This window comes from Apodemus sylvaticus, chromosome 1 (assembly GCF_947179515.1).
Source record: "Apodemus sylvaticus chromosome 1, mApoSyl1.1, whole genome shotgun sequence".
In the NCBI taxonomy this organism is placed as follows: Eukaryota; Metazoa; Chordata; class Mammalia; order Rodentia; family Muridae; genus Apodemus; species Apodemus sylvaticus.
In genome coordinates this window covers 80,074,963-80,100,328 of record NC_067472.1, presented here as the reverse complement: position 1 = coordinate 80,100,328, position 25,366 = coordinate 80,074,963, and the positions used below count along the sequence as shown (strand labels likewise).

The 25,366-nt window shown below is 45.0% G+C and overlaps 1 protein-coding gene across 3 annotated transcripts in view; it reads left to right on the top strand.

Annotated features, from left to right (window-relative positions):
* The window catches only part of Katnip (katanin interacting protein), a 182,082-nt gene that overhangs the window by 10,736 nt on the left and 145,980 nt on the right, over positions 1–25,366 (top strand). For 2 of the 3 annotated variants that reach the window (XM_052199602.1, XM_052199577.1), the window contains exon 2: positions 10,306–10,361. In XM_052199602.1, coding sequence (XP_052055562.1) covers positions 10,306–10,361 — 56 coding nt within the window. Of the gene's footprint in view, positions 1–10,305; positions 10,362–12,301; positions 12,379–25,366 lie in introns of those variants that run through there. The other variant, XM_052199586.1, reaches the window with a different exon arrangement.

Here is a 25,366-nt window from a genome sequence, read left to right as displayed (position 1 = left end):
AAGGGGCCAGCTGGGTTATAGAAGGAGAATGGATTCAGTAATTTATGTGACCCACATAGAGATACACCAGAATCCATTTCAGTCTGGGAATCCTGCTTTCTCAGAATTCAATGATTACAGTATAGAAGTGTGTTTTTTTTTTCCTTACCTCATTAATTTCCCAATGGTTTTCAGAGGAATATCAAACACATTCAACCTTATTCTGTTCCATCACACCAGAAAGTGGTGGGAGATGGGCAGAAGGATTTGAAAAATGTCAGGTCCAGAAAGCACTTCTCATAGAAGATGATCATGCCCCGTCCAGCATTATCCATTCATTCTAGAAACATCTGCTGATGTCTACAGGCTAGGCACCATTCCAAGCACAGAGAGTTGAGTTTTCATAAAGTCCTATGGCAACCTTGGTGAAGAGACAGACCATGAACACAAGAAGTGAAGGGGAGCTGGGTATGGTGTTGCACACCTTTTGTCCTACCACTGAGAAGGCAGAGGCAGGTAGATCTTTGTGAGTTTAAGGCCAGCCTGGTTTATTTAACAAGTTCTAGGACTACTAGGACTGCAGTCTCAAAAAAATAGTGTTTGTTGGAGATTATGGTAGAATAGAAGAGTCTTCCTTTGAGCTGAAAGCTAATTTGATAAGGAGGAGCTGAATAAGGCCTAGGGGGGTGAATGGCCCAGACCTAGGGAGTGTAGAGGGCCAAAAAGGAGTCTGGGATGCAAGGAGCAAAGTAAAGACGGATGGGATGATAGGAGTGGGAGCTTAGGGGACTCTGAGATGCCTCAGACCAGGAACATGAGGAGTCTGTTCAGCCAGAGCTTGGTTTGGGTTGTCTGCTACACATGGAACAGAAGGTAAGCTGATATTTCAAAATTTGTCTATTATGGTTTTCTATCTGATGCTGAGGCTGGAACCCAGGCCTTTGCCTATTGAACAAGGGCTCTACCTCTGAGCTTGTTGTTTTGTGTTTAGATTTTATTGTATTTGTGTGTATGTGGTGTGTGTGTGTGTGTGTGTGTGTGTGTGTGTATGTATGTACATACATATGGAAGTCAGAGGATAAGTTGCAGGAGTCATTTTCTTTCTGCTATGTGTGTGTGTGTGTGTGTGTGCCCATGTGTGTCTGTATGTACACATATGTGCCTGGAGGTCAGAGGATTAATTGTGGGAGTCATTGCCTTTTTACTGTGTGGGTCCCAGGACAGGAACTCAGGTCGTCAGCCCTGAGGCGGTGGCACTTGCCTTTAATCCCAGCACTCAGGAGGCATAAGCAGGTGGATCTCTGTGAGTCTGACTCTTTTACAGAGTCAGTACCAGGACAGCCAAAGCTACACATAGAGAAATAGAGAAACCCTTTCTCAGAAAACAAAACAAAACAGAACTAAGGTCTTCAGGTTTGCCAATGAATTCCTTTCCTGCTGGACCATCTTGCTTTTCCCGAGAGTCTACTCAGCTGCCACTGGAAAGTCTGGGCAAGAATGGGGGGTGGATCTGGGTATAATGGTGAACATTTGGAAACCCAGCATTCAGGAGGCTGAGGCATGAGGATTGTGAGTTTGAGGCCAGCTTGGGCTATATATCTACTTGAGTCTGACCTGTGTGTTTACAGCGCAGTAGGGGGAAACCAGCATTAGGGTTCAGAGGTACTCAGGAAGTTGAAGTGTAACAATTTTAGGATCTAGGAGAAGAGTCAGAGGCTAAAAGAGAGACCATGAAGAAGATTAAATTAAGTTTGGAGTGTACATGGGAGCCAGAGTTCCTCAGAACAAGCCAGGATCCCTGAATGTCAGTAGATCTGGGCAGAGAGACATAAAGCTCCCAGCATATAGGTTTATACGGTCTATAGTTTTCTGTATATTCTTTCATGTCTGTGACAGATTTCAATGAAACTGTGACTGATCAGTCCCATTGACAGGTAGACCCTGCCACCCAGCTGGCAGTCTCAGCCACTGTCCTGCCTTGTTCTGCTCTCAGTCATCTGGGTGCAAGGCTGCAAGCCAGTGCAAAGAATTCTGTGCAGGTTATAAATAACCACTTGCAGCTGCCAGCTGTGATTTGGATTTGGAAAGGAAAGGAGGGTCTTAGCATGACTTGTTTATCTCAGGTAATTTGGCAGTAAGCTGGGCCCTGGGAATTCTAGTTACAAGGAAAATGTGAAGCAAGAGTGACAGGAATATGGTTTTAGGCTTTTAGTGTGGAGTGTAGCTTAAAGGCCCAGCTCTACCTGAGGGTGCATGGGAGCAAGGGAGCCTTCACCTGGCTCCTGCTCATGTCTAGTGGATTTCTGACAGATCCTTAAGTATCCTCAAAAGGGACTCATGGATTTAGAAGTAAAGAAATGTTGCCCCTTGGTATCTCTGGAAAAACCAAAACTGTATGGTAGTACACACCTGTAATCTCAGTGCTGGAGAGACTGAGGCTAGAGGATTACCCAGAGTTCAAGGTCAGGCTGGGTTACAGAACCTTTAACAACAAAGCAAAAGCACACGTGCGCGCGCGCACACACACACACACACACACAGAGCTAGCAAGAAAAGGCCCACACGCCTACATAGAACCAGTCCTTGGAGCTAAGCCCCACTCAGGCTGGTCAGATATTCTGTACTCTGTTCCAATCCTGCATGCTGCTGGTTATCTACTTGAGTCTGACCTGTGTGTTTACAGTGCAGTAGGGGGAAGCCAGCATTATGGTTCAGAGGCACTCAGGAAGTTGCAGTGGGCAGAGGGGGTGTGGGCCTTGAGTAGAATAGCACTGGCTCTTGAGGCTAAGCTGGCACACTTGTCAGATTCCCCTGCTGGCTCTGGGACCCCAGGCAAAATCATTCGATTCCTTTGACCCAGAGCTTTGTGGTTGAAAGTAAAGAATTCCAACAGCTGTTATGCTGATAGAGTCAGTGCTAGGGAAAGCATCTCCAGCCACTGTGGGACAGGTCTTGACTGGCCTTTAATCTTTCCTCATTTCCTCTCCTTATCTTCTCTAGCCATTCAGTAACCTTTGCCTTCAAGTTAGTTGGAGGCCATCATAGACTTAGCTAAGAAACTGTTGTCATTTATCACCCCTTCCTTCTTATCTGTGTTTCAGAGTGGTCTCTTGACAGATGTGTCCTTCTACAAATGCTGTGATGTTCTTCAAGACAGGGTTTAGGGAACTGCTCCCAGTCTTCAACAGCCTCCCTCTAAGCCCTCTCAGGTCTCCTGTGGGGAAGCCATTAGTACTTCTCATATGTTATGTTTTCCTAAATCTTTATTTTTATTTCTCTTGTTTTTTTTTGTGCATGTGCATGTATGCATTTGTGTGGGCACAATGTGTGTGTGTGTGTGTGTGTGTGTGTGTGGCTGCCTGTGCATGTGGAGTCCCAAAGTTGATATTGGGAATCATCCTGGCTCTTCTACCTTATTCAGTGAGTCAATGTCTCTCATTTAAGCCCAGGGCTTGCTAATATAGCTGGTCTCACTAGCCAGCTTGCTCTGGGGATCCCTCACCCCTGCTTTCTGAGGCTGGATTTACAAGAGGCCTACCATACTCACCAGCCACTTATGCAGGTTCTGGAGACCAAACTCCATTTAACCACAGAGCCACCTCCCCAGCTCACCCTCACTTCTTTTACTCTCTCCTTCCCTCTCTCCCTCCCATTCCGGCAAAGGCTCTCTCTCCTTTTAAGATTTATTTACTTTTATAAGTGTTTACCTGCATGTACATCTGTGTACCACATGTATGCAGTGCCCATGGAAGCCAGAAGAGGGCATCAGTTCCCTAGCCGTGATAGTTGTAGACAGGTGGGTTTGGAAACTGAATCCAAGTCTTCTCAGAGCAGCCAGTGCTTTAACCTGCTGATCCCCTCCAGCCCCTGTTGTTTATTAGATGTGGCCATTCTTATCAGAGTAAAAAGTAGATCATCTGGCACTTGCACATTCTCCCAACTGTTGTCTATTTATTTTCTATTTACTTTTTATTTTTACACTGGGCGCTGAACTCGGGGCCTTAGGCATGCTAGGCAAGCAGTCTGCCACTGAGCTCCAAACCCCTTTCAGCATTGAGTGCTGCTTTTCATCCTGTAGCTTGGTGTCCTTATCTAGTAGTTCCCCCTGCTGCTGCTGCCTGCAGAGGCCAGAGGAGGGTGTCAGAGCCCTGGAGCTTGCCTTCTGGGCAGGTACGAGCTACCTGACATGGATGCTGAGACCCACACTCAAGTCCTCTGCAAGAACACCATGTGCTCTGTCACTGGGCATCTCACTAGCCTACTACCTGGCAAATTGTGATACTGTGACTCACACACACACACACACACACACACCCACATGTCTACATACGCACTTCCTGTTTGTGGAAGTTGTAGACTTCTCAGCAAGTTTCTAGTAAAGATGTTGCCAGCTCCAAGGGAAAATGGCCTTTGTGCTTCTAAGCCATTTTGTGTCCCATCCAGCAAGGTCTTTCTTAGGCCCTTTTGATTTTTCCCAGGCCATTAGGTGAGAGGGATAATTTTAGTGTAAATTAAATTTCGTGAACACACAAAATGCAATATGGATACTCATATGTAGACAATAAGATAAGTTGGTCTCATTGGTCACAAGGTGGAAGCACCTTCACTCTCCTAGAGACAAACCAGTCTTTTGTTCTAGTTCCTTGTGACGGAATCTGTGGTCCAGGCTCTCTGTGCTGTGGGATTTGCACGAGTCACCTTTCTTCTCCAAAGCCCTGAAGGGAGAGTAGAATGCCAAGTCTGCCCCTCCATAGTTGGCATTTGTTCCAGATCTTTTCAGGAAGCCATCTGGTGGGAAGGGAGCGCCAGCTTCACCAGGGAGCCATTTGCTCCTAATCTCCTTATTAATTGCTCTGGGAGCCTGCGACAGATTAAATGCTGCATCGTAGAGTGACTCCTCTCCTGTACCTCCCCAGTATGTCCCTGGACTGTGTTTGTTCTTAGATGAGGCTTCACAACCTGGCTGAGGGACAGTGACACATAGTGGTTAGGACAGCCCACCTCCAGGCAGCTTTCCTCACCAGCTTTGTGATACTGAGCAAGTGTCTAACCTCTCTGGGTCTCATGACCTTATTTGATACTGGATAAGAGGTAGCTGTGATGTGTCAGTGAGTTGATACATGTTCCCAGCTTGGAGCCTAGTGCCTGGCATATGCTAGGCCCTGACCACATGATGATGATGATGATCATGGTGTCAGTGATGGTGATGGTGACAGCAGTCAAGTGCCCCTGTTGTGACGACGATGAGTAAGCCTTTCCATCACTCACCTGCAGCTTACTTCTCCTTCCTACATTAGTTCATTCCAATGAGAACAACAGCATTCCTTTAAAGCAAGAATTACTCAATCCCCAGCACCTGCTGCCTGCTTTTGTATATAAAGATTTATTGGAATGGTTATGCTGTTTAATTGCCTATTACCGATGGTTACTTTTGCTCTACAGCAGCAAAGTATCAGTGCCAAAAACCTTATAATCTTAAGACCTTATGTATCACACAGTCAATAATACTTACTATGTGGAATTTTATAGACGATGTTTACTAATCCCTGGTTAACAAAAGTGGTTGTGAGGCTTCAGGCAGAACCCTGCAAAGCCAGCTGCAGCCAGGGGGCAGAGCTGTGGCAGACAGCCAGGTGCTGCTGACCTTGCGTTGACTGAACCTTGATCTTGCCTATCTCCCCACCTCTTTCCTCCGCCTAACTAGAGAAGAGTAGAGGGAGCAGCTGAATAGGAATACATTAATAAGGAATACCATAAAGATATATTTTGGATGTGTATTTTTATCATGTACTTTATATTTCCAGATGCACCAGATTTCACACACATGCATTGGTCTGCAGCAGTGGGTCTAAAAGGCTGTGTCCTGTTCATTATGAATGGCTTAAGCTCATTTTCAAGTGGAATTTTGACATGATTTTCCTCTTGCCTGATGACTTCAGATGAAGACATGACTCCCTCTAAATGGTAGCGGTGAATATTATGTACATCTAGAGCAAAGTAAAACTGAAGTGTCAGATCCTAACCACTGACAATAAATCCTAAGTGCAGATAAAGCCCTTCTCAAGCCATAAACGGAGGAAACGTGTTCTATTTACAAAAGCTCAGCGGGTTCACGTCTCTTTTCATTTCCCCAGGCACACATCTGTCCTCTAAAGGGAAGCACACATGTAACATTTACATCTGGCCTTATTTATTGCTCTGGAACTGATGTAGGCAAGTCACCTTGCAAAGTGCAGAGGAATATCCCTTTCATTTTGCAGGCGGTGGTTATTGATATTAATGTCACCCTTTTCTACCTTTCTCTCTCCTTTCTCTTCTCTCTCTCTCCCCTTCTCTCTCCTCTCTCTCTCCCCTCTCCTCTCTCTCACTCTTGCTTTCTGTCTCAGTCATTGTGAGACTAAATAAGCTACAGGTAGGAAGACACCCTGAGATGCCAGAAGCAGTAGGCAGGCGCAGTGGAATCTGAGGACATTTCTCCTGTTCTTGCCAAGAAGTGGTCATCGTGGAACCCCCTGCAGGAGAGAGGGGCTCTGGGTGTGAGGACAGCCAGCTTCCTGGGAACTTAGATCTAAATGCTCGTAATTAGAATGCATTATCTTCATTGGAAGATAAGCAAATTATTTTTCAATATAATGGATAAAGACACTTCTAATTAACTTCAGAAGAGAGATGTGCCTTCAGGTTTTAACCAGTAGTTAAGGTTTGTGTATATGTCCCATCTTCAAGTTTTATTTTAACTGTGTGTTGAAACTGGATTTTATTTGTGTTTGCATGTGGTGTCGTGACAGAACACAAAGCCTTATACATGCCAGACAGGCATCCAGCTACCATCAGGTCATTCCCAGCCCATAATGGAATTTTAGATGAACAGCAAATCCAGTGATGATTTGGACTAAATCACCTTTATTTCATTCTATTTATTTCTCACTTTGTGGCTCTAGCTGGCCTCAAACCCACAGCAATCTGCCTACCTCTACCTTCCAAGTGCTGAGATTAAAGGCATATGTCACCACATCCAGCTTTAACACAATCCAGGAGACAACTATGCCCCAGAGAGCCTGGGACTTTGCAAAGGTTCCATATTGCTCTATGCTCTCCCAGAGCAGAATCTTAGTTGGTGTGACTGGTGAAGGAAGGACCTTAGCAGTCCTAGGCTGCCTTGTTGGCCCCCCAACTGCCCTCTTGCTCTTGCCTTGCCCTGGGCTAGCACTCTTACCTATGTGGACCTATCTTGATCTTTTGGCATCCCTGGCCTCTAGCCCATTTAGTCTCTTTAAGCTCAGATCCATTTGGGTCTGCTTTGTGTGGACAGACTAGACTACCTGTTATATCATCCCGCTGGCCAGCCAAGGATCTGCTTGAAATCCACAGGCTGACAGTCAAAGTGTGGCTAAGGGCTTTTAGAGTGTTCTTTCCTGGTACTATCCCAGAACGTTAGGGTTTATGAAGCCATAATTATTAGACCAAGAACTAAATATCCTAATTCTTAGACCCTTGTCTCTATTTGGTTAACTTGATTTGTACATATGTATAAGGAAACCCTGTGGGGGAGGGGTGGGAGAGATGACAGGTGCCTATGAAGCCAGAACAACACCTGAAGCTGGAGTGATAGGTGGTTGTGGGCAGCTTGGTAGGGGTGCTGGGAATTGAACTTGGGTCCTCTGCAAAAGCAGTATGTGCTGTTAGCCACTGAGACATCTCTATAGCCCATAAACTTATTTTTAAGGCAATTTTATATTCACATCAAAATTAAGCAGAAAGTTCAGATTTCCCATATAACCTTCTACACGTGAAACCTCTCTTATCATCGTTGTTGTGGTGCTGGGAATAAAGCCTGGGCCTTGCTCATGTTATGTGAGTACTTTGTCGGTGGCTATATCCCTAGTCTTCTCTACCATGGACCCTCCATGTTGCGGTCCCTATTCTACAATCCTTCAAAATCACTGAATCCTAAAGAGTTTGACATAAGGTGGAAAGGAAAACTTACAGGATCAGAAGAACTTCAAGGGAGTGCCTTGAATCACAAAGCATGCTCAAGTTTCCTATTACTCTCTATTGTCCTGACATCCTAGCATTGCTGTCTGTCTGTCCCGGGGCAGGTGATCAAGGACTATGCACAGCTTCGCTTCAGAGCTCACAAACAGGATTAGCCCTGCCTGGCCCCTCTCTTTTGTATCCCACAAACAAAATTCCCAGCACCCCTACCAAGCTGCCCACAACCACCTATCACTCCAGCTTCAGGTGTTGTTCTGGCTTCATAGGCACCTGTCATCTCTCCCACCCCTCCCCCACAGGGTTTCCTTATACATATGTACAAATCAAGTTAACCAAATAGAGACAAGGGTCTAAGAATTAGGATATTTAGTTCTTGGTCTAATAATTATGGCTTCATAAACCCTAACATTCTGGGATAGTACCAGGAAAGAACACTCTAAAAGCCCTTAGCCACACTTTGACTGTCAGCCTGTGGATTTCAAGCAGATCCTTGGCTGGCCAGCGGGATGATATAACAGATAGTCTTCAATATTCAGAGCTAGGATTCTGCTGAGTGTCATCCCTGGGAGGACATACTGGGATTCTGCTGAGTGTCATCCCTGGGAGGACATACTGGGATTCTGCTGAGTGTCATCCCTGGGAGGACACACTGGGATTCTGCTGAGTGTCATCCCTGGGAGGACACACTGGGATCCTGCTGGTGTCATCCCTGGGAGGACACACTGGGATCTGGAGCACGGGCTACTATCTATGTTCATGGTTACCCAGGGGTCTAGACCTTTGAACTGTGAAAAGAGGAAAGGACAAAAGGTTATATGAGGGGTCATTGTGAACAGAGCTGATGTGTTGCCAGGTCTCTGTTACTGTAACAAATACTTGAGGATATCAGTACTGATTATAATACTGATTATAAGAGGAAATGTCTGTTTGCACTCACAGTCTCTTGGTCCATTTTTTGGGGCCTGTGGTAGGAACAACTTGGTGGGAACATTTGGAGGGGGCTGTTCACTTCATGGTGGCCAGGAAGCAAAGAAAGAGGAGAAAGGGCTGGGTTCCCAACAAGACCTAATGTCCCTGCACAGGGACCTACCTTCAAAATGTTGCTACCTTCCAGTAGCCACATCAGCTGGGGCCAAGGCTTCAACACATACCATCTCAATTGCTTTTCTTGTTACTGGAACAAAATACTTAAAAGCAACAACTTACGAAAGGAAAGGTTTAATTTTGGCTTACAGTTTTGAGGTTCAGTGTGTCAGAGGAGGCATGGAAACAGAACTTGCTTTGTCTAGCTGTATTCTCCCAAGGAACCTTGCCTAGTCCCATACCATGTATGTGCCAGGAGGCAGAGAAGGGGGGGTCGGGGGCCAGAACCAGGTGTGCATGTAACGTGCAAAGGCCAAGCCCCTACTTCCTACACTTGGGTCCTGCTCCTAAAAGCTCGAAGATGCCATATGGACATTCAGGACCCAACTTTAGAAGCAGATAACATAAAAAAATTTAACTATTAGATGAGACTTGGATCCCATCTTTTTCTCTGCTACTGTGCCTTTTTGGTTCTGCCTTCTGAGCTCTCTTATCCGATAGGACATGTGGTTGTGGCAATCATAGCCACTTGGGAGTCAAGTGGGGCAGTTTGGTAGGTACACTAACAACATACAGTATCTTTCTGTTTTAGATTTTAATACAAAAGCAGTCTGTTAACAGCTTTTCTAGTGGACACTCCCATCATAGGTGAGAAAACATGCTTTTGGAAGGACACATCTGCAGGATATGATGCCTCCTGAATTTACACATACCTTCAAATGCTAGTCTAAGGCGTTCTGAGAAAAGCAACGATTTTCTCCCAAATTGCCCATTATGTGAAGCGCATGTGATTACCGCTAATTCACTTTGGCACATCACCTGAGCTGTGAGTCCCGGCTTGGTGCAGCCCTCAGAATGCACCCACCTAAGTTTATGGCTATGCGTATGGCAGAAGGCATTTTTATGGAAGGTGTTTTATGTAATTCCAAACAATTTAATAGAAATGTAATTCGACAGGGAAAACTACAGTCCCTTGGCCCTTTCAGAGTGCAGATAATGGCCCAGATTAAAGGGCTGGGGCTTTGTTCATTATAGTCAAATACTGTGTGTGAATTACCATTTTCCTTGCCGTTGGTCCATTTCAAAAGTGTGCCATTTTCCTATTATAATAACAGGCTGCGTTTTCTTAGAATCATCTCATTATGATTGGTCCTGTCTTTTCAGTTTGCAAATAAAAAGCTTTTGCAGTGATAAACTAGTTGTTCCCAAGCAGCCTTAATCTCTGCTTCTGCTTTTGAACTGCTACAGGTCAGGCCCTGCGGAAGGTGGAGAGAAGCCGGTCCTGCTCTCAGGAGAGGAAGGAGGTAAGACACCCACTGCTGTTTGCAAGAGCCTGGTGTAAACAGGCGCTCTGGGAGTCCTGGGCCAAGTGAGAGCTGGCTGCTGGACTTGTCAACCCATTGTCACTTGTAACAATGATCTTTTGTGGAGCACATCAGCTGGCTTGCTGTGACACTCACTCCAGATTTTAGCCACTTAGAACAACAGCTGTACATTTAGTTCCTGAGTCCGTGGTCAGCAACCTGGCCTTCTTTTGGGTTCTTGCTTATAGTTCAGGCTCTTCTGCTCTCAACTAGGGCTCAGTTGCGTCTGCAGAGCTTGCTGTGTGCCAGGCAAGGTGCCTCACACTCCACATGCTGTCTCTTTCTGCAAACAATAAGGTTTGCTCACATGGAATTTCCAGGGTCTAAGGATGGAGTGCCAGCTGCAAGAACTCCTGAGTCTTGGGTTTCCAAAGGGTACGGGTCACTTCTGACACTTCTTCTAAGAATAAAAGGTTGTTTTTCAAGCTCAGCTGGGTCTAGGAGCTTCAAAGCAAGCCATGGGGCAGGCCAGGTTTAAGAGTGGGGAAAATAAACAGAGGGAACAGGATGGGGGGATTGGCTGCCCCTCTCTCCCCAAGACAAGAGCTCTCAACCCAAATAGTTAAATAGTCTAGAACTTGCAATATAGCCCAGGCTGACCTTGTACTAGAGACCCTCCTCTTCCTCTTAAGTTCTGGAATTACAGGTGTGTGCCACCACAACTAGGACCAGGTCTTACTTCTTATCTTTTTGATTGTGACCCTAACCTTTGTGACCCTAACTGAGCCCAAGGACTCGCTCCTGCATAGTACTTGGCAATTCTTGAAAGCTCAGGATCTCAGTGGGACTGAGGAATGGTGTGTGACAGCTGCTGCTATATGTGGAAGACAAGTGCCCCTAGACCATTGCACTGCAGTGGGAGAAACTATCATAGGCAGAGAACGTGGGCTCACAGGGCTCCCCCAACCCTATCTGAAGTGTCAAGAAGCTTGCTGGGCTTGATGGCATCAGCAGTTAATTGAATGCATTGATCTTCCAAAGAACTAGAGTTGGGCTCCCAGCATCTACACAAGTGCTTTACAACCACCTGCAACTCCAGCTGCAGAGCTGACACTCTTCCCTGGCTTCCCCAGATGTTTGCACTAACATGCACATACCCACACAGGCACACACATAAACACAATTAGAAATAAAATTAATTGGAAGGAAGGGAGAGAGGAAGGAAGAAATAGAGGAAAGAAGAAAAAAAGATGGACTTTTCAAGAGCTGTGTGGATAGGCCTAAAATTTCCACTCTTGAAAAGCCAAGGAAGGATGACTTGAAGTTCAAGTTCGGCCTAGCATGTATAGCAAGACCTTGTCTAAGGAAACATGAAAGAAGACTTTGCAGAAAAGGTGATAGACAGGCTGCCGCTTAAAGAATGAGTAGGAGTTATTTAGTTCAAGGAAACAACACGGTCAAAGTCAGAGAGACATGATTAAAGAAAACAGAAGACCTTTAGAGCCTAGGTGGGTGGAAGCGGCATGAGGACCATATGTTTCCACGGGGCTCTTTGATCAAGTCCCATGTTCCTGAGAGAGGGTGGGATGTAAGGAATAAGTCGAGCTTGTATTCTTTCCTCCTCTGCCCTCTCTTAGCAACAGAACCTCCTAATTGCCACTTTCTCAGCATCTCCATTGTGCCAATTGCCTGAGAGAATTTCAGATCATTTCTCTGCTAAAAAGTGCTTGAAGTGAAAAACGAAACAGGAAGCTGTTTATCTCAATGCCCAGGTTTAATTCTAAAGATATTTAAGTTGGCTTTAGGCCCTGTGAAGAAGGGCTACTGGCTGACTGTTTCAACTGGCTAGAAAATCAGAGAACTACACTAATCGCACATTGCTGACTTAGGGGACTCCCTGATCCCCTGACCTTGCCCTCTCCTACCCTGCTTTTCTGTAGCCTCCCATCACTACTTGGTAGCACTGTGTGCCTTATGCAGATGGCCAGCCATAGATTAAGCCATGTCACCATGAAAGGTAAGGAAAAGACACGCTGTCTCTTTGTCAAGGTTGGTTGGAACAAGCAGCTGGGGACACTTGTCCTGTTCCTTTTCTGTGGGCTATTCTATCCCCAGAGGGTGAGAATGTAGTTTCCCCCTGGGTCGGATGGGGACTGTGCCTATGTGGGGTCATGGGCTGGCACAGTGAGGGCTGTGTGTGGGTCCCACTGAGCTTGCCAGGTCCCCTTTAGCCCAAAGTAGTGCTGTGTGACTTATGCCCTACTACAGGTCATTCTGTCTGTCTGTCTGTCTCCCCCCTTTTCTCCTGTTTCCCCTCTTTTCCTGTGTATATGTATGGTATGTATATGGGTGAGTATATGCAAGTGTGTGGAGGCCCAAACTTAAAGTCAAGTGCGTTACTTGATTATTGTTGTTCTTCATTTTATAACGACAGGGTCTCTCCCTAAACTCCACGTTCGTCTAGTCCATCTAGTCTGGCTAGCCAGTTTGCTCCAGGGATCCTCTGTCTCTGCCTCCCAGGTACTGGGATTTTATAGGTGGTTGCCACTCCTGCCAGGTTTTTGTGTTGGTTCTGGGTAATCTGAATTATGTCCTCCCACTTGTGAGGAAATAATTTATTCACCGAGCCATCTCTCCAGCCTTTGAACCTGTGATCTTCTCACTTCTGCTTCCAGAGTCCTGGGATTACAGGGTTGTGTCATGGCCTAACTGGCAGTTTTTAGCTCTTCTGCTCTGGGTGCGGATCCAGACATCTGAATTTGTTAACTGCTAGCAGTGCACACATGCAGCTGAGGATGAGAATGGTTTTTCAGAGTGTGAGGCAGCTGATCATGGGTTCCCTGTGGACTGTTCACAGCCTGCCTGGCACCCAGTCCCTCAGCCACCACTGACTCCAGCTACCACAGAGACAGGTCCAGACAGAGACTGATGGGCAGCACAGAAGGACACATATTCAACTGCTAGGTTCCAGAGGAAGAAAGGGCTGCCTGCTAGAGCAGGCTGAGCCGAGGTACTGGAAAGGGCACAGTTGGCTCTGAACTGTCCCTTGACGGTTGCTTTGCAACAGCAATTGCTTTCAGTTCAGTTGGTAAAAATATTCTTGGCCTTGCCTCTAACAAGTATTCATGGTTCCTGCCTGTAGAGATTATGTAGTGTTTATGGTCTCTGCTCATGAATTATTAATGATTTTGAAATTGTGGCCATTGTAGTTTACTCAAAAATCATTAGGAAGCAAATTTGTCATATAGTGCTTAAGAAAAAAGTGAGAGAAAATCCCAGAGGAGAGACTGAATTTTATTCACCATCTAACCTAACCCTCCCATCTCTCAGTGTGCACACTGCTAACCAGGGCACATGGTGCTGGGGGACATGTCCTCTTGCTGCATGGGATCCCCTGCAGCTCTGTGAGTTAGAGCCTCTGTGTGCATTGAAGGCCGTAGTGTAGGTTCCAGAGCAGAGACCTCTGGCACTGAGCCCTCTCACTTTGACACTGTTCTCCAGGGAGAGCTAGTTTGCAGTGTAGCTACCTAGTTCAATTGCAGTGGCATTTGCTCCATAGAGTCCCACGAATATTTGGCTGTCTACTGTGTACATGTCAACAGAGAGAAAACCCAGTTACCCTTCTTCCTCCAGGGGTCCTCCTGGCTCAGGCTAGGCTTTAGGTGAACTCCAGCCTTCCTACTTCTTGGATGGGTGTCCCCAGGTAAGTGAGCCCTATTTAGGTTACCTCCTGGGCTTCTGCTCTTAACCACTCCATGAACCTCTTGTAATAATGGACTGCCATCTTTTGCAGTTGATTGGAGATTCTAAAAACCACTCATCTGTGAGCTCACTTTGTAAAGGACTGTAAAAGCCATTTAGCTGTCCCATTTAGAAGCCTTAAGCTTGCCTGCTTCTACATGCATGCACACTCTTACACCCTATTCCTCTGGGTACAGGGTTAAAGAAGGCTCTTTTCTCAGGCAAAGCAGAAGATACCTGGATTTCAGGAACTAGCCCCCTCTGTCATGTTAGTGTGCCACCAAGGGTAGGCTCCTACTCCCACTCGTTGCTCTCACACACTCTTCCTATCTAGGAGCCCCATTCAGAGGCCAGGGAGTAGGACCAGCCTTCCAATCAATGCTGAGGATATTTGGAAGAAGGGGCTGGGAATGTGGCCGTATTGCAGAGCACTTAGCTAATATGCCTGAGGTCCTAAGTTCTGTCTACAACACAGCAATAAAAAAGAAATAGTTGAAGGTTAGCTATGTTCCTGATAGCAGTCCTCAGTTTCCTTTCCAAGACAAAACCACTTATGTGTCCTTCCAGCTAGTAGCCATAGGTATTTCCACCCTCCTACTCTCTCTCCTTGGTTTTCGTGTGCAGATGGGTACTATGTGTACATTTGTGAGCATGTGCTTGCGTGTCATGAGTCATGCTCCTGAGCTTCTGGCCATCTTTTTTTTTTTTTTTTTTGAGACAGTTTCCCATTGTTCTGGATTCCACCAATTCAGCCAGAGAGTACCAGATAGCTGCCTGTCACCTGCCCAGCACTGAGATTGCAAATCTGTGCTACCACACCTGGCTGTCTAATTTTTTTTTTAAAATCAGGTTCTAGGGATTGAACTCAGGTCCTTGGGCTTTCAAGGCAAGCTCTATACTAATTAATTGAACTGTTTCCCTAGTGAAAATGGGTACAGTAAAGAAACCCAAATAGCTCGTTTGTGGTAGCATGATAGTATGTGATATAGTCTGATTTCTCCTCCTGTTGTGCTGTTTTTAGAGGAGGAAAGGGTTCATTTTAGGTTACATTTCCAGGTAATGGTCCATAAATGAGGAATGTCTTTCTTTTATTAAATTGTGGTGCTATTGACCATTCCCATGACCTCCAGCATCTTCACTAAGTCCCAACTCCAGCGGTCTCGCTCTCCTTCCCCACCCAGTCTCTCTCCTTTCTTCTTACACCTAACCCATCTTGGAAGACTCCTGTGGCAGAACACATGGACTGCCTTTGTTCTTTTTATGGCGTCTTTCTGTGTCACCACAGATGTACCAGAACATCATCCTTTATTTGAAACTTTGGAGATAAATGTGTTTCATTTTCTTACATCTGGAAAGGAATGGTGTCCCAGTAGGTCCTGTAGAAATACCCTGTGATACAGCACATTCACATATGCATAGGGAAGCATGAATAACATACCAAGTAGGGTAAATGCAGTCTGCACATTATGTGTTAGCTCAGATTGGATTTGGGTATAAGAAATGCCGTGAGTGTACTACTAGTTCCCAGTAGTGACTGTCTAGGCTATTAATGGCTCTTACTACAGTAAAAATACGTTAAGAGATAATCTAAAGCAGAAATTTCCTACACATGTACAAAAGCAGCCCAAGGTGAAGTCCTTAAACTAGAATCAGTGAAAGCAGTGTTCCCAGTCATCTGCTAATAGTACTTGAAGGGCAGAGATGTTGGCTGCTGACCATCTCTAGAGTGCTGGCCGGAATCAAAGGTGGCAGGCTTTGGCAACAGTGCTTGCATCATATGGGCCACTCCAGGCTTCCCCAGGCTCCTCATCTGGTGGCAGCAGGGAAGTTTGTCTGAGAAGGACTTGCAGGTGTGTCTAGATACTCAAATTTGAGAGCCATTTAGCTCTTAGCTCAGTGAGAGTGGTGATTCTTGTAGGTTTTCAGTGATACTAACCATCCAGCAGCACACACAGCCTTCTTCCTTCTCTGATGTAAGTCTCAGTGTCCTTGTAGCTTGGCCTTCTGGTAACTGAGCCATCCCTCCTATAATCTTGTCTTTGAAGAAAAAGAACATGTTTGGGCTCAGTGGTAGATAGAGTGCTTGTTTAGCATGTACAAAACTCTAGGTTTGATCAATAGTGTAAAAAGAAGTAAAAGAGGAGGAGGAGAAAGAAAGAGGAGGAGGAGGAGGAAGAAGAAAGCACTTAAGAAGGACAGGAGAGTGCATGCTGAGGCACTAGAGCTGTGGCAGTCAGCTCTCCAAATGTGCGCTTTTATGGGAATGAAACCTTTTAGTTCAGATTTCTGGGCAGAGAAGAATGAAATCCATTTTGGATTCAACTGCCAAATGCTTTCCCAGGGTGAAATTAGCATTGTCTGCCTTTCTATGCCATGAGGTCTTGGTCTCTGTAGGCTTTGAGAAATTGGCTGACTGGCTACTAGCAGTGGTACCTTGGGACTTTAAAACTGGGCAAGCAAGTTATGCAGCAAGGTAGGAAGCCTGTGACCACTGCAGCGAGCAACTCCAGTTCCTAGGCTCAGTCTCATTCAGGTGGCTCAGTCTCTGCGACTCCACATCGTCCTCTCAAGGGTGGGGGTAATTCAGAACTGGTGCCATAGGGTTGCGGTAAGTATTCTGTAGGTGTATTATACATCCCAGGAACTCCATAGATATTGAAGATTATAATTTAGGGCTTGTAGAGGCAAAGGAGTATATGTGGAAGACAAATGCCTTTAAAGCCAAGAGGCCTGGCTGACCAGATGGGTAAAGGCACTCATGACCAGTCTTGATGACCTGACTTCAATCTCTGGGACCCATATGGTAGAGAGATACCACAAGTTATCCTGTGACCTACTACTACTACTACTACTACTACTCACACACACAAACACACACACACACACACACACACACACACTATAGATAGATAGATAGATAGATAGATAGATTAGATAAAATAGATTAGATAGATAGATAGATAGATAGATAGATAGATAGATAGATAGATAGATGCAAAAAATTGTTTCAAAGCCAAGAGACAGAGTAGAAATGTTTTCAGGAAACTGCTGAACACAGACAAGTCTAGTGTTTGTTACCATGTAATGCTATCAGAGGGCAGCCATAATCCTTCCTGTAGGACTTTCCTTACTTTTGAATCCCCAACTGCCCTGAGACCCCTGGGAGCTACAGGAGATATGTCTTCAAACCCAGCCTTCAAAACCCCAGTTTAACAAGGGCAAGGCCAAGACTCATGCCAAACAGTAAAAAGAATCAATTTCTGATAAAATGCCGGGAAGAAGATTGACATGTCTAAAACCTTTCTGGTATCAGCTTAGCTTCCAGCACAAGATTAAACTCTAGGAAAAAACTCCTCAGAGAGCTGCAATTTCTGAACAGAAAGAAGCTGTTTTGGATAGGCAATGTGCCCTTGTACAGAACATCATCAAAGTCTCCTCTATCCTCCTATCTGAGGCATGAAATTGCCTTTAACGCTTGCCTCCTCCCTCCACGTGGGAAAGAAAAAGCCATGTGTGGAATATAGAATGGAATTAGAAAAGGGAATGGCATCATCTAAAGAAGGGTGGGACCTGCAAGTGTCTCAGGAATGATGTTTTCAGGGTGCAAGAAACCCTGCTGCAGGCTGGGCAGCAGCCACAGCAGCCCATTCCTGCTGCCACCGACATGGCAGCACTGCCCCTCCCCTCTGTGTTGCTAGCTGTCTGGTCATCTAGGTCTGGCAAAAGCCAGTGGCCTCAGCTTTACTAGGATCCACAGTCTATGGACTGGGGCACTGCAGAAGCAATAGAAGTCCTCTCCTAGCTTCATCTTAAAAGGGGAAATTGTAGCATCATATTGCTGAAAACTTCAGAGGTAAGCAACATCAGTGCCTGCATTATTGTTTCTGTTTCTGTGAGGAAACACTATGACGAAAAGCAACTTGGGGTGGAGAGGGTTTATTTCCCTTACTCTTACATCTCACAGTTCATTATTGAAGGCAGTCAGGGCAGGAACCTAGAGGTGGCAGGAACTGATGCAGAGGTCATGGAGGAATGCGCTTTCTGCCTTGCTTCCATAGCTTGCCCAGCCTGCTTTTTTATGGTGCCCAGGGGTGGTATACCTATTATAGACTAGGCCCTTCTATATCAAACACCACCACCACTGCCACCGCCACCACCACCACAAACAAAACAAATAGCAAATAACTAAAAGAAATTAAAAAGAATAAAACAAACAAAAACCTTGCAGCACAGGCCAGTCTAGTTGGGACATTTTCTCAGTTGAGAGATTCCCTCTTCCCAAAAGGACTCTAGCTTGTGTCAAGGTGCTATAAAACTAGCCAACACAAATAGGTATAACTGGATCCAAGTATTTAGACTCTGGACTTCTCCTTTTCCCATGGCCATGCACTCTTCATGCAGACAATTCTCTGATGTAATAAGGTGGCTGCCAGCCACCCCAGGCTTACTGCATAAAGCCAGTTAGTGTGGTTCAGGGACTAGAGTCAGAGCCTGGGTAGTAAACAGCATGGAGCCTTAGTTGTTTCACGTGTAGGATGGTGATGGAAGCTGCAGCAGCCTCACAGGGAACTGGGAACTTGGAACAGTACCTAACTTGTAGCCCTGAGAAAGTGGTGCCCCCCTCCTTTCTGACAGTGCCTTCCTTCACTGTCAGCAGTTCTAACAGAAGGACCAGGAGGTCAGCCAAGTTTAGTGTCCAGACTAAGACCTACCAGCTGGGTCACAAGAGTCAGGTGAAGAATCCCATATTAACATAGTTAGAAAGGGATAATTTCCCAAAAGAAAATTAGTTTAGCATCACAGAAGACTGGGGAAAATATAGTGGGCAGGCAAGAGCCAGCCACTGACCACATAGTCACTTTATGACAGGAGCAATAGAGCTGACAGATGGGTATAGTTGTTGACAGCAGCTTCCACACAGAGAGTCCATCTCCACTCACTGAACTCAGCAGTGCTGTTCTCATATGTGAGAAGTCTAGGCTCAGAGTGCAGCCCACATGCCTCAGGTACCCAAGCAAATACAGGACTGTGCCAGCATGTTATGTGGTGTGCCACTTGAGAAAGAGGTGCCTACATGACGTCCTTTGGGCACATTCTCATTCTCCTGAGGCTTAAATTCTCTATATGTAGAATAGTGTTCAGCAGGCCTTCCTGTCTTACTGGTGGGCAGAGTTGAGAGAGATAAACACCAGGCCCAGCTCAACTTTGGCCACAAGAAGACTCTCTTCCAGGCTACCACTTTCCCTGGTCCTTATTGTAAGTTCATGGTTACAAAAAAGGACCCTGGCCTGTGTCCATGGACTAAACAGGTAAGTAAGAGGGCAAGGTGCCAATGGCCAGATGGCATACGACTCATTTGTTATTCATCTGATAGGTGACAGCTACCCCAACCAAAGGAGTGGTTCTGATCAGAGGCCATTGAATTGGTTGTGTATCTTACCGTCACACATGGTCTCTCCAGAAGGTGCTTCCAGGGACCCATGGATATGAGAAAGCCGAGGCTGTATTTGACATTTGTGTGCAACCTACACATTGTAAGCTTATGTTATCTCTAGATGTCTTACAATCTCCAGTGCTGTGTGGATGTCCGGGAAGTAAGTGCCGTGCTGTATCATGGTCTCTGTAAGGAGCAGTCTCAAGCTAAGTCATCTGGGAGGAGGGAGCTAGGCTGGTACTTTCTAGATACACTATCAACATCTATACTTGGGACAGACTTTGCCATGGGTCTGAGGCATTGGGGTCTTTATCATGGCTGTGTTTATATCAATAATACACACTCAGTAAGGACTTCATCTGTTTCTCCTAGTTGCAAAATCTAACATTTTCAGATAACGTCCTCGGGCCACTCATGTATGGCTGATGGAATGAGTTTGTGTGGCAGGGCAATCCAGATCTAGGTCTGGTCACATTGCCAAGGTTTGCATCTAGGCCATGCCACTTCATAGCCATGCAGTCTCTGGAGTTTATAGTTTCTCTGTGCCTCAGTTTCCTTATCTGAAGAATGGAGCTGCCAACTACCTCCTTGTGGAGTTGTAGAAATAATCAAGGGAGTAATATGTGTAGAGTCCTCGGAAGAGGATCTGCAAAGTGCTGTGTGTTTTCAGTTTCCTTTTTCTGATCCCTCACTGGGCTCTCTCTCTTCCATGCTGTATTGACTGGTATCAGTGGGGTTGGGGCAGGAGAAGTGGGACTCAGATCTGTCAACACTGCTACAATGGGACATGCACCATCTACATTTTTTAGTCTTTTTCTGATTCTTGAACTTCTGAGTACCAATTGTAGAGAAACTAGAACTTATATAAAGCTGTAAAAATTAAGCCATTTTTACTACTATGATGTTTTGTATATGCTTGACCCAGGGAGTGGCACTATTAGGAGGTGTAGCCTTGTTGGAGTAGGTGTGTCATTGTGGGTGTGGATTTAAGACCCTCACCCTAGGTGCCTGGAAGTCAGTCTCCTACTAGCAGCCTCCAGATGAAGATGCAGAACTCTTAGCTCCTCCTGCACCATGCCTGCCCAGATGCTGCCATGCTCCTGCCTTGATGATAATGAACTGAACCTCTGAACCTGTAAGCCAGCCCCAATTAAATATTGTACTTTATAAGAGGTGCCTTAGTCATGGTGTCTGTTCACAGCAGTAAAACCCTAGCTAAGACAACGACCTAATCAATCTTTCTTGAAAAAACATTTTTAATTATCTTCCTTTATTGTGTGTGTTCATGCATGTTTGTGCCATGGGGCACATGTGGAGGACCAAGCACAACATGCAGGAGTAGGTTTTCTCCTTCTACACGTGAGTCCAGGAGGGCCGACCCAGGTCCTTAGGCATGGTAGCAAGCATCTCTGTCCACTGAACCACCTTGTGAGCCCTAGGTCTTACTTGTTTTTGTATTTTCTTTAAGCATTTTCCCTACAAAGTAACAAATACTTAAGCATTTTTGAATTATCACTTAATTAGGGACAATTGAAAAATGTCTTCCTTCCATTATATATATATAACTTTAAAAATATTTTTATATTTCATGTTGTTATATATTTAGATGTTTTGTCTGCATGTATATGCACCATGTGTATGCCTGGTGCCCTTGGAGGCCAGAAAAGGACATAGGATTCCTTGGAACTGGAGTTAAAGATGGTTGCGAATAGCCATGTGGGTGCTGGGAACTGAACCCAGGTCCTCTGCAAGAGCAGTAAGTGCTCTGAACTGCTGAGCATTCCTCCAGCTCCACCTTAACTGTTTAACTGATTAAAATATAACTTGTGTATAATGAAGTGGACAGTCTTTTTGGTTTTTCTGAGACAGGGTTTCTCTGTGTAGCCCTGGCTGTCCTGGAAAGTGGACAGTCTTAAGTGCATACTTTTTTATAAACTTATATGTGAATGCACCCATGTTCACACTGCTTATGTCAAATAGAAAGAGTCTCAGGAGACTTCATGAGCCTTCTTAGCTAACACCTCTCCAAAGTAACCATGACCTAGAATCAGAGCAACACAGTTTTGTCTTTTTTTGAACTTCAATAAGATGACAGCATATGTAATTTTTGTGACTGGGTTTTCTTTTAAATGTATCTGTTATGTTTGTTTGCTTTATGTACCAGAAGTTCATTTTTTTTCATTGTGAAATAGACCATCAGTTTTTCTTAGAAAATTTAAATTGCAAAATAATTAGAATGAAGTGTTATCACCAAAAAGGTTTTCTTTGTATGTTATATATACCTCATGGGGCTGAGAAGGTATCACCCCGGGTAGAGTGCTTGCTGAACAAATATGAGGACCTGAGTTTGAATCTCCAGTACCCAAGTAAAATGTCTTGCCCTTAGAACCCAAGCATTTTGGGGAGAGACAAGCAGATCCTGAGGGATGTCTGGATAGCTAGACTTGCTGAACTGCTGACTTCCACTTCAGCGAGAGATTCTGCCTCAAGGGAATAAGAAAGGGATTTAAGCTGGGCAGTGGTGATGCACACCTTTAATCCCAGCACTTAGGAAGTCGAGGCAGGTGGATTTCTGATCCAAGGCCAGCCTGGTCTAGAGTGAGTTCCAGAACAGCCTGGGCAATACAGAAAAACCCTGACTCGAAACAAAGAAAACAAAGAGAAAGAAAGAAAGGAAGGAAGGAAGGAAGGAAGGAAGGAGGGAGGGAGGGAGGGAGGGAGGGAGGGAGGGAGGGAGGGAGGGAGGGAGGAAGGAAGGAAGGAAAGAAAGAAAGAAAGAAAGAAAGAAAGAAAGAAAGAAAGAAAGAAAGAAAGAAAGAAAGAAAGAAAGAGAAAGAAAGGGATTTAAGACACTTGGCATCCTCCTCTGGCTGTATACACACACACACACACACACACACACACACACACCTACCACATACCTTATATTCCCCATTTCATTCTCTTTCCCACTATTAGCAATTGATCCATTGGATTCTCTCTCTCTCTCTCTCTCTCTCTCTCTCTCTCTCTCTCTCTCTCTCTCTCTCTCTGTTTTTTGAGGTAGAATTTCACTCACTATATACCGCAAACCTACCTTAGCCTTCCAAGTGCTTGCTTCCAAGTGGGATCATAGGTGCATGCCAACACACCTGCCTCAGATACCTGTCTTTTTAGAACTGTCTGATTAAGCACTTCTTTATTATTCAGTCAAAAGTGCATTTGGCCACAAACAACAGAAAATCCAATTTAGAGTGCCATAAGCTAGGCATTAGCAACTTCTATTTTTTAAAAAGAACCAGATAATAAATAATCACTTCAGTATTTATGTGTATGTGTAGTCCATCTGAGGTACTCTTCATTGTTGTCATCTTCATTAGCTTCATCGGTTTCCTTGTCTTTGAACTCACTATGTAAACCAGGCTAGCCTAAATTTACAGAGATCTACCTGCCAAGTGCTGAGATTAAAGACATGTGCCACTGCACCCTTCAGAGTTACTCAATTCTGTCATTAAATAGAAAAGCAACCTTAATGAGTGTTCTTCTGTTCCATTACCACTTTATTTATAAATGTATGTGGCTGGCCAGTTTTGATCTCATTAGAATTTACAGACCCTTGGCCTAAACAATAAGATGTGTTTGGTTATTATAAAACTACCAATAGTCTTATGAGAAAAACTTAATTTTTACTTCTAAAAAAAATTTTTTTAAGCTCATCTAACTGAAATCTTGCCAATAGTCAACACTGTACTTTTGCTGGACCTCATTCTGTGTTGTGTGTAGATGCCTCCATGCAATCTTCTAGAACACTATTTTTTGCTCTAACTATATCTTCAGTCTTTCCTCAGTTTTTGATCTCCTCTGTTTCAGTGGCTAAATCTTTCTCTGTTGGATTTCAAATGAACTCTTTCCTTTATAGGCTCTTGTTGTTGATAGATGCAGTATCTCCCTTTACCCTTCTGATCATAATAAATATAGTTATTGGGTTTTTGTTTTTCTTTGTTTGTTTGTTTGGTATGGTATGGTGTGGTTTCGTATTGGTATGCTTTGTTTGGTTTTGACTTTTTTTGAGGAAGAGTCTCTATTCGATCCTTCAGAAAAATAAACAGAACAGTTATGAGCTATGAGATATGGCTTATGTAGGTTATAAGGGTTCTGCTTCCTTTACTATATATGTCTTTGATTATTTTTCATGATTATCAAATTGGGACCTCTTGTTCCTGTTGTTGATTTTCCTGGATGTGGGATGATTGTGAATATGCACCTCGATTGCCTATCTTCTCTCTGGATCCTGATTTTGTTGTTGTTTTGTCTTCAAATGTAATTTACCACCAGTTATTGTGGGCATCGGACCAAATTTGCTGTCGTAGTGTGACATTGATCCTTTAGTCTGAGCCCAGCCCTGCTCACTCTTCCTCCAGATATGTCACCTTTCTGTTCCAGAAATCCACCATGACAGGGGGAAGGACCGCCTTCTGCTGCTTCGTGTGTTTCCATCTAGCTTCCGACTCCAGCTTGGGGCCTTGTTCTCCCTGAAGACTGTGCTGCTTCTGGGTTGGGAGCAGCACATAACACCTTCCCCCGTGCCTAGCTCCTTCCTAGCTTCTGTTTCTGGGTTTCTTTTTGCTAACCCAGTTCTGTCTGCCATCCAGTTCTCAGGATTTCTTAACATTTGAAATCTGCCATCGGCACCCTCATCTGCCCAGACCGTCACAGGGTTAAGTGGTGTTGCTGGCTTGGACGTGAGTAGGATGCCGTGCAGAGATGCTCTCCTCTGCCTGGGCCGATCCAGCCTGATCAGTTCTCACAGTGACGATAGCTACCTCCCTATCCACCTTCCTCTGCCTCAGAAACCATGAAAAAGTCCAGCTTTGGAGTCAGAGTAGCCTGTAGGGACAGGATGTTCTCTAGTGATGACTGGTTTAGATGTTTTTTTGCTCCATCCTACTTGGCAAAGTCTCTTCACATGTCAAAGCTCCTCACATGTCAAAGGAGGGCAAAGATAACAACCACTTTATAAACTAATGAAAGTATCCACTGAAATAGTGGGTGCCAAGTGCTCAACTTGGGGTTTGGTGCACAGGAGGTGCTAAAAACATATTAGTACCCTTCCTCTCTTGTTCTTAGCAAACACCCCTCTGGTTTCCTTTCTCCTCCCTTCTTTTGTTGACAGGGGGGTCACCTTGCCTCCCAAGTGCTGGGGTTATAGGTATGCACCACCACCACACCTAGTTTGGAGCCAGCATTCCTAGTACACTTATTGCTTGGGTTGTGCCAATAGTTTTTGGAGTTACAGCACTTTCCTGGCTTTTTGTATACACGTGTGTACAGGTATGTGTAGAGTCCAGAGGTCAATGTCAAGGATCTTCCTCAGTTGCTCACCATCTTATTTTTTGAGACGAGGTCTCTCACTGAACCTGCAACTCCTCATTAGGCTAGGCTATCTAACCAGTGAGCTGTAGGGACTGCCTAGTCCAGCACTGGGGTTCCAGCCCTGCATACAGCCACGCTTTTACCTTTGTGCTGGAGATTGGAACTCAGGTCTTTATGCTTGCACAACATAAAGCCATCTCCCCAGCTGCATACCATTGACTTTGCGCTCCATCTTCATTCCCGTGAACTCTCCTTCAGCCGTGTTTCCCCTCCCACTGCCTCCCCTTATCTGGGACCTTTTCCTTCCCAATGCAGTCTATCAAACCTTCCTCGGGCCATCTCTAACCTGTCAAAATTGTCCTGAACGTAGATTCTGTCATCCGTTTTTTAGTTTGTCTCCCATCTAGATGTCATCCTCAGATTTTATAAACAGCCTCTAACAGCCATTGATAAAATTATGGCCTGAGATGGGACCAAG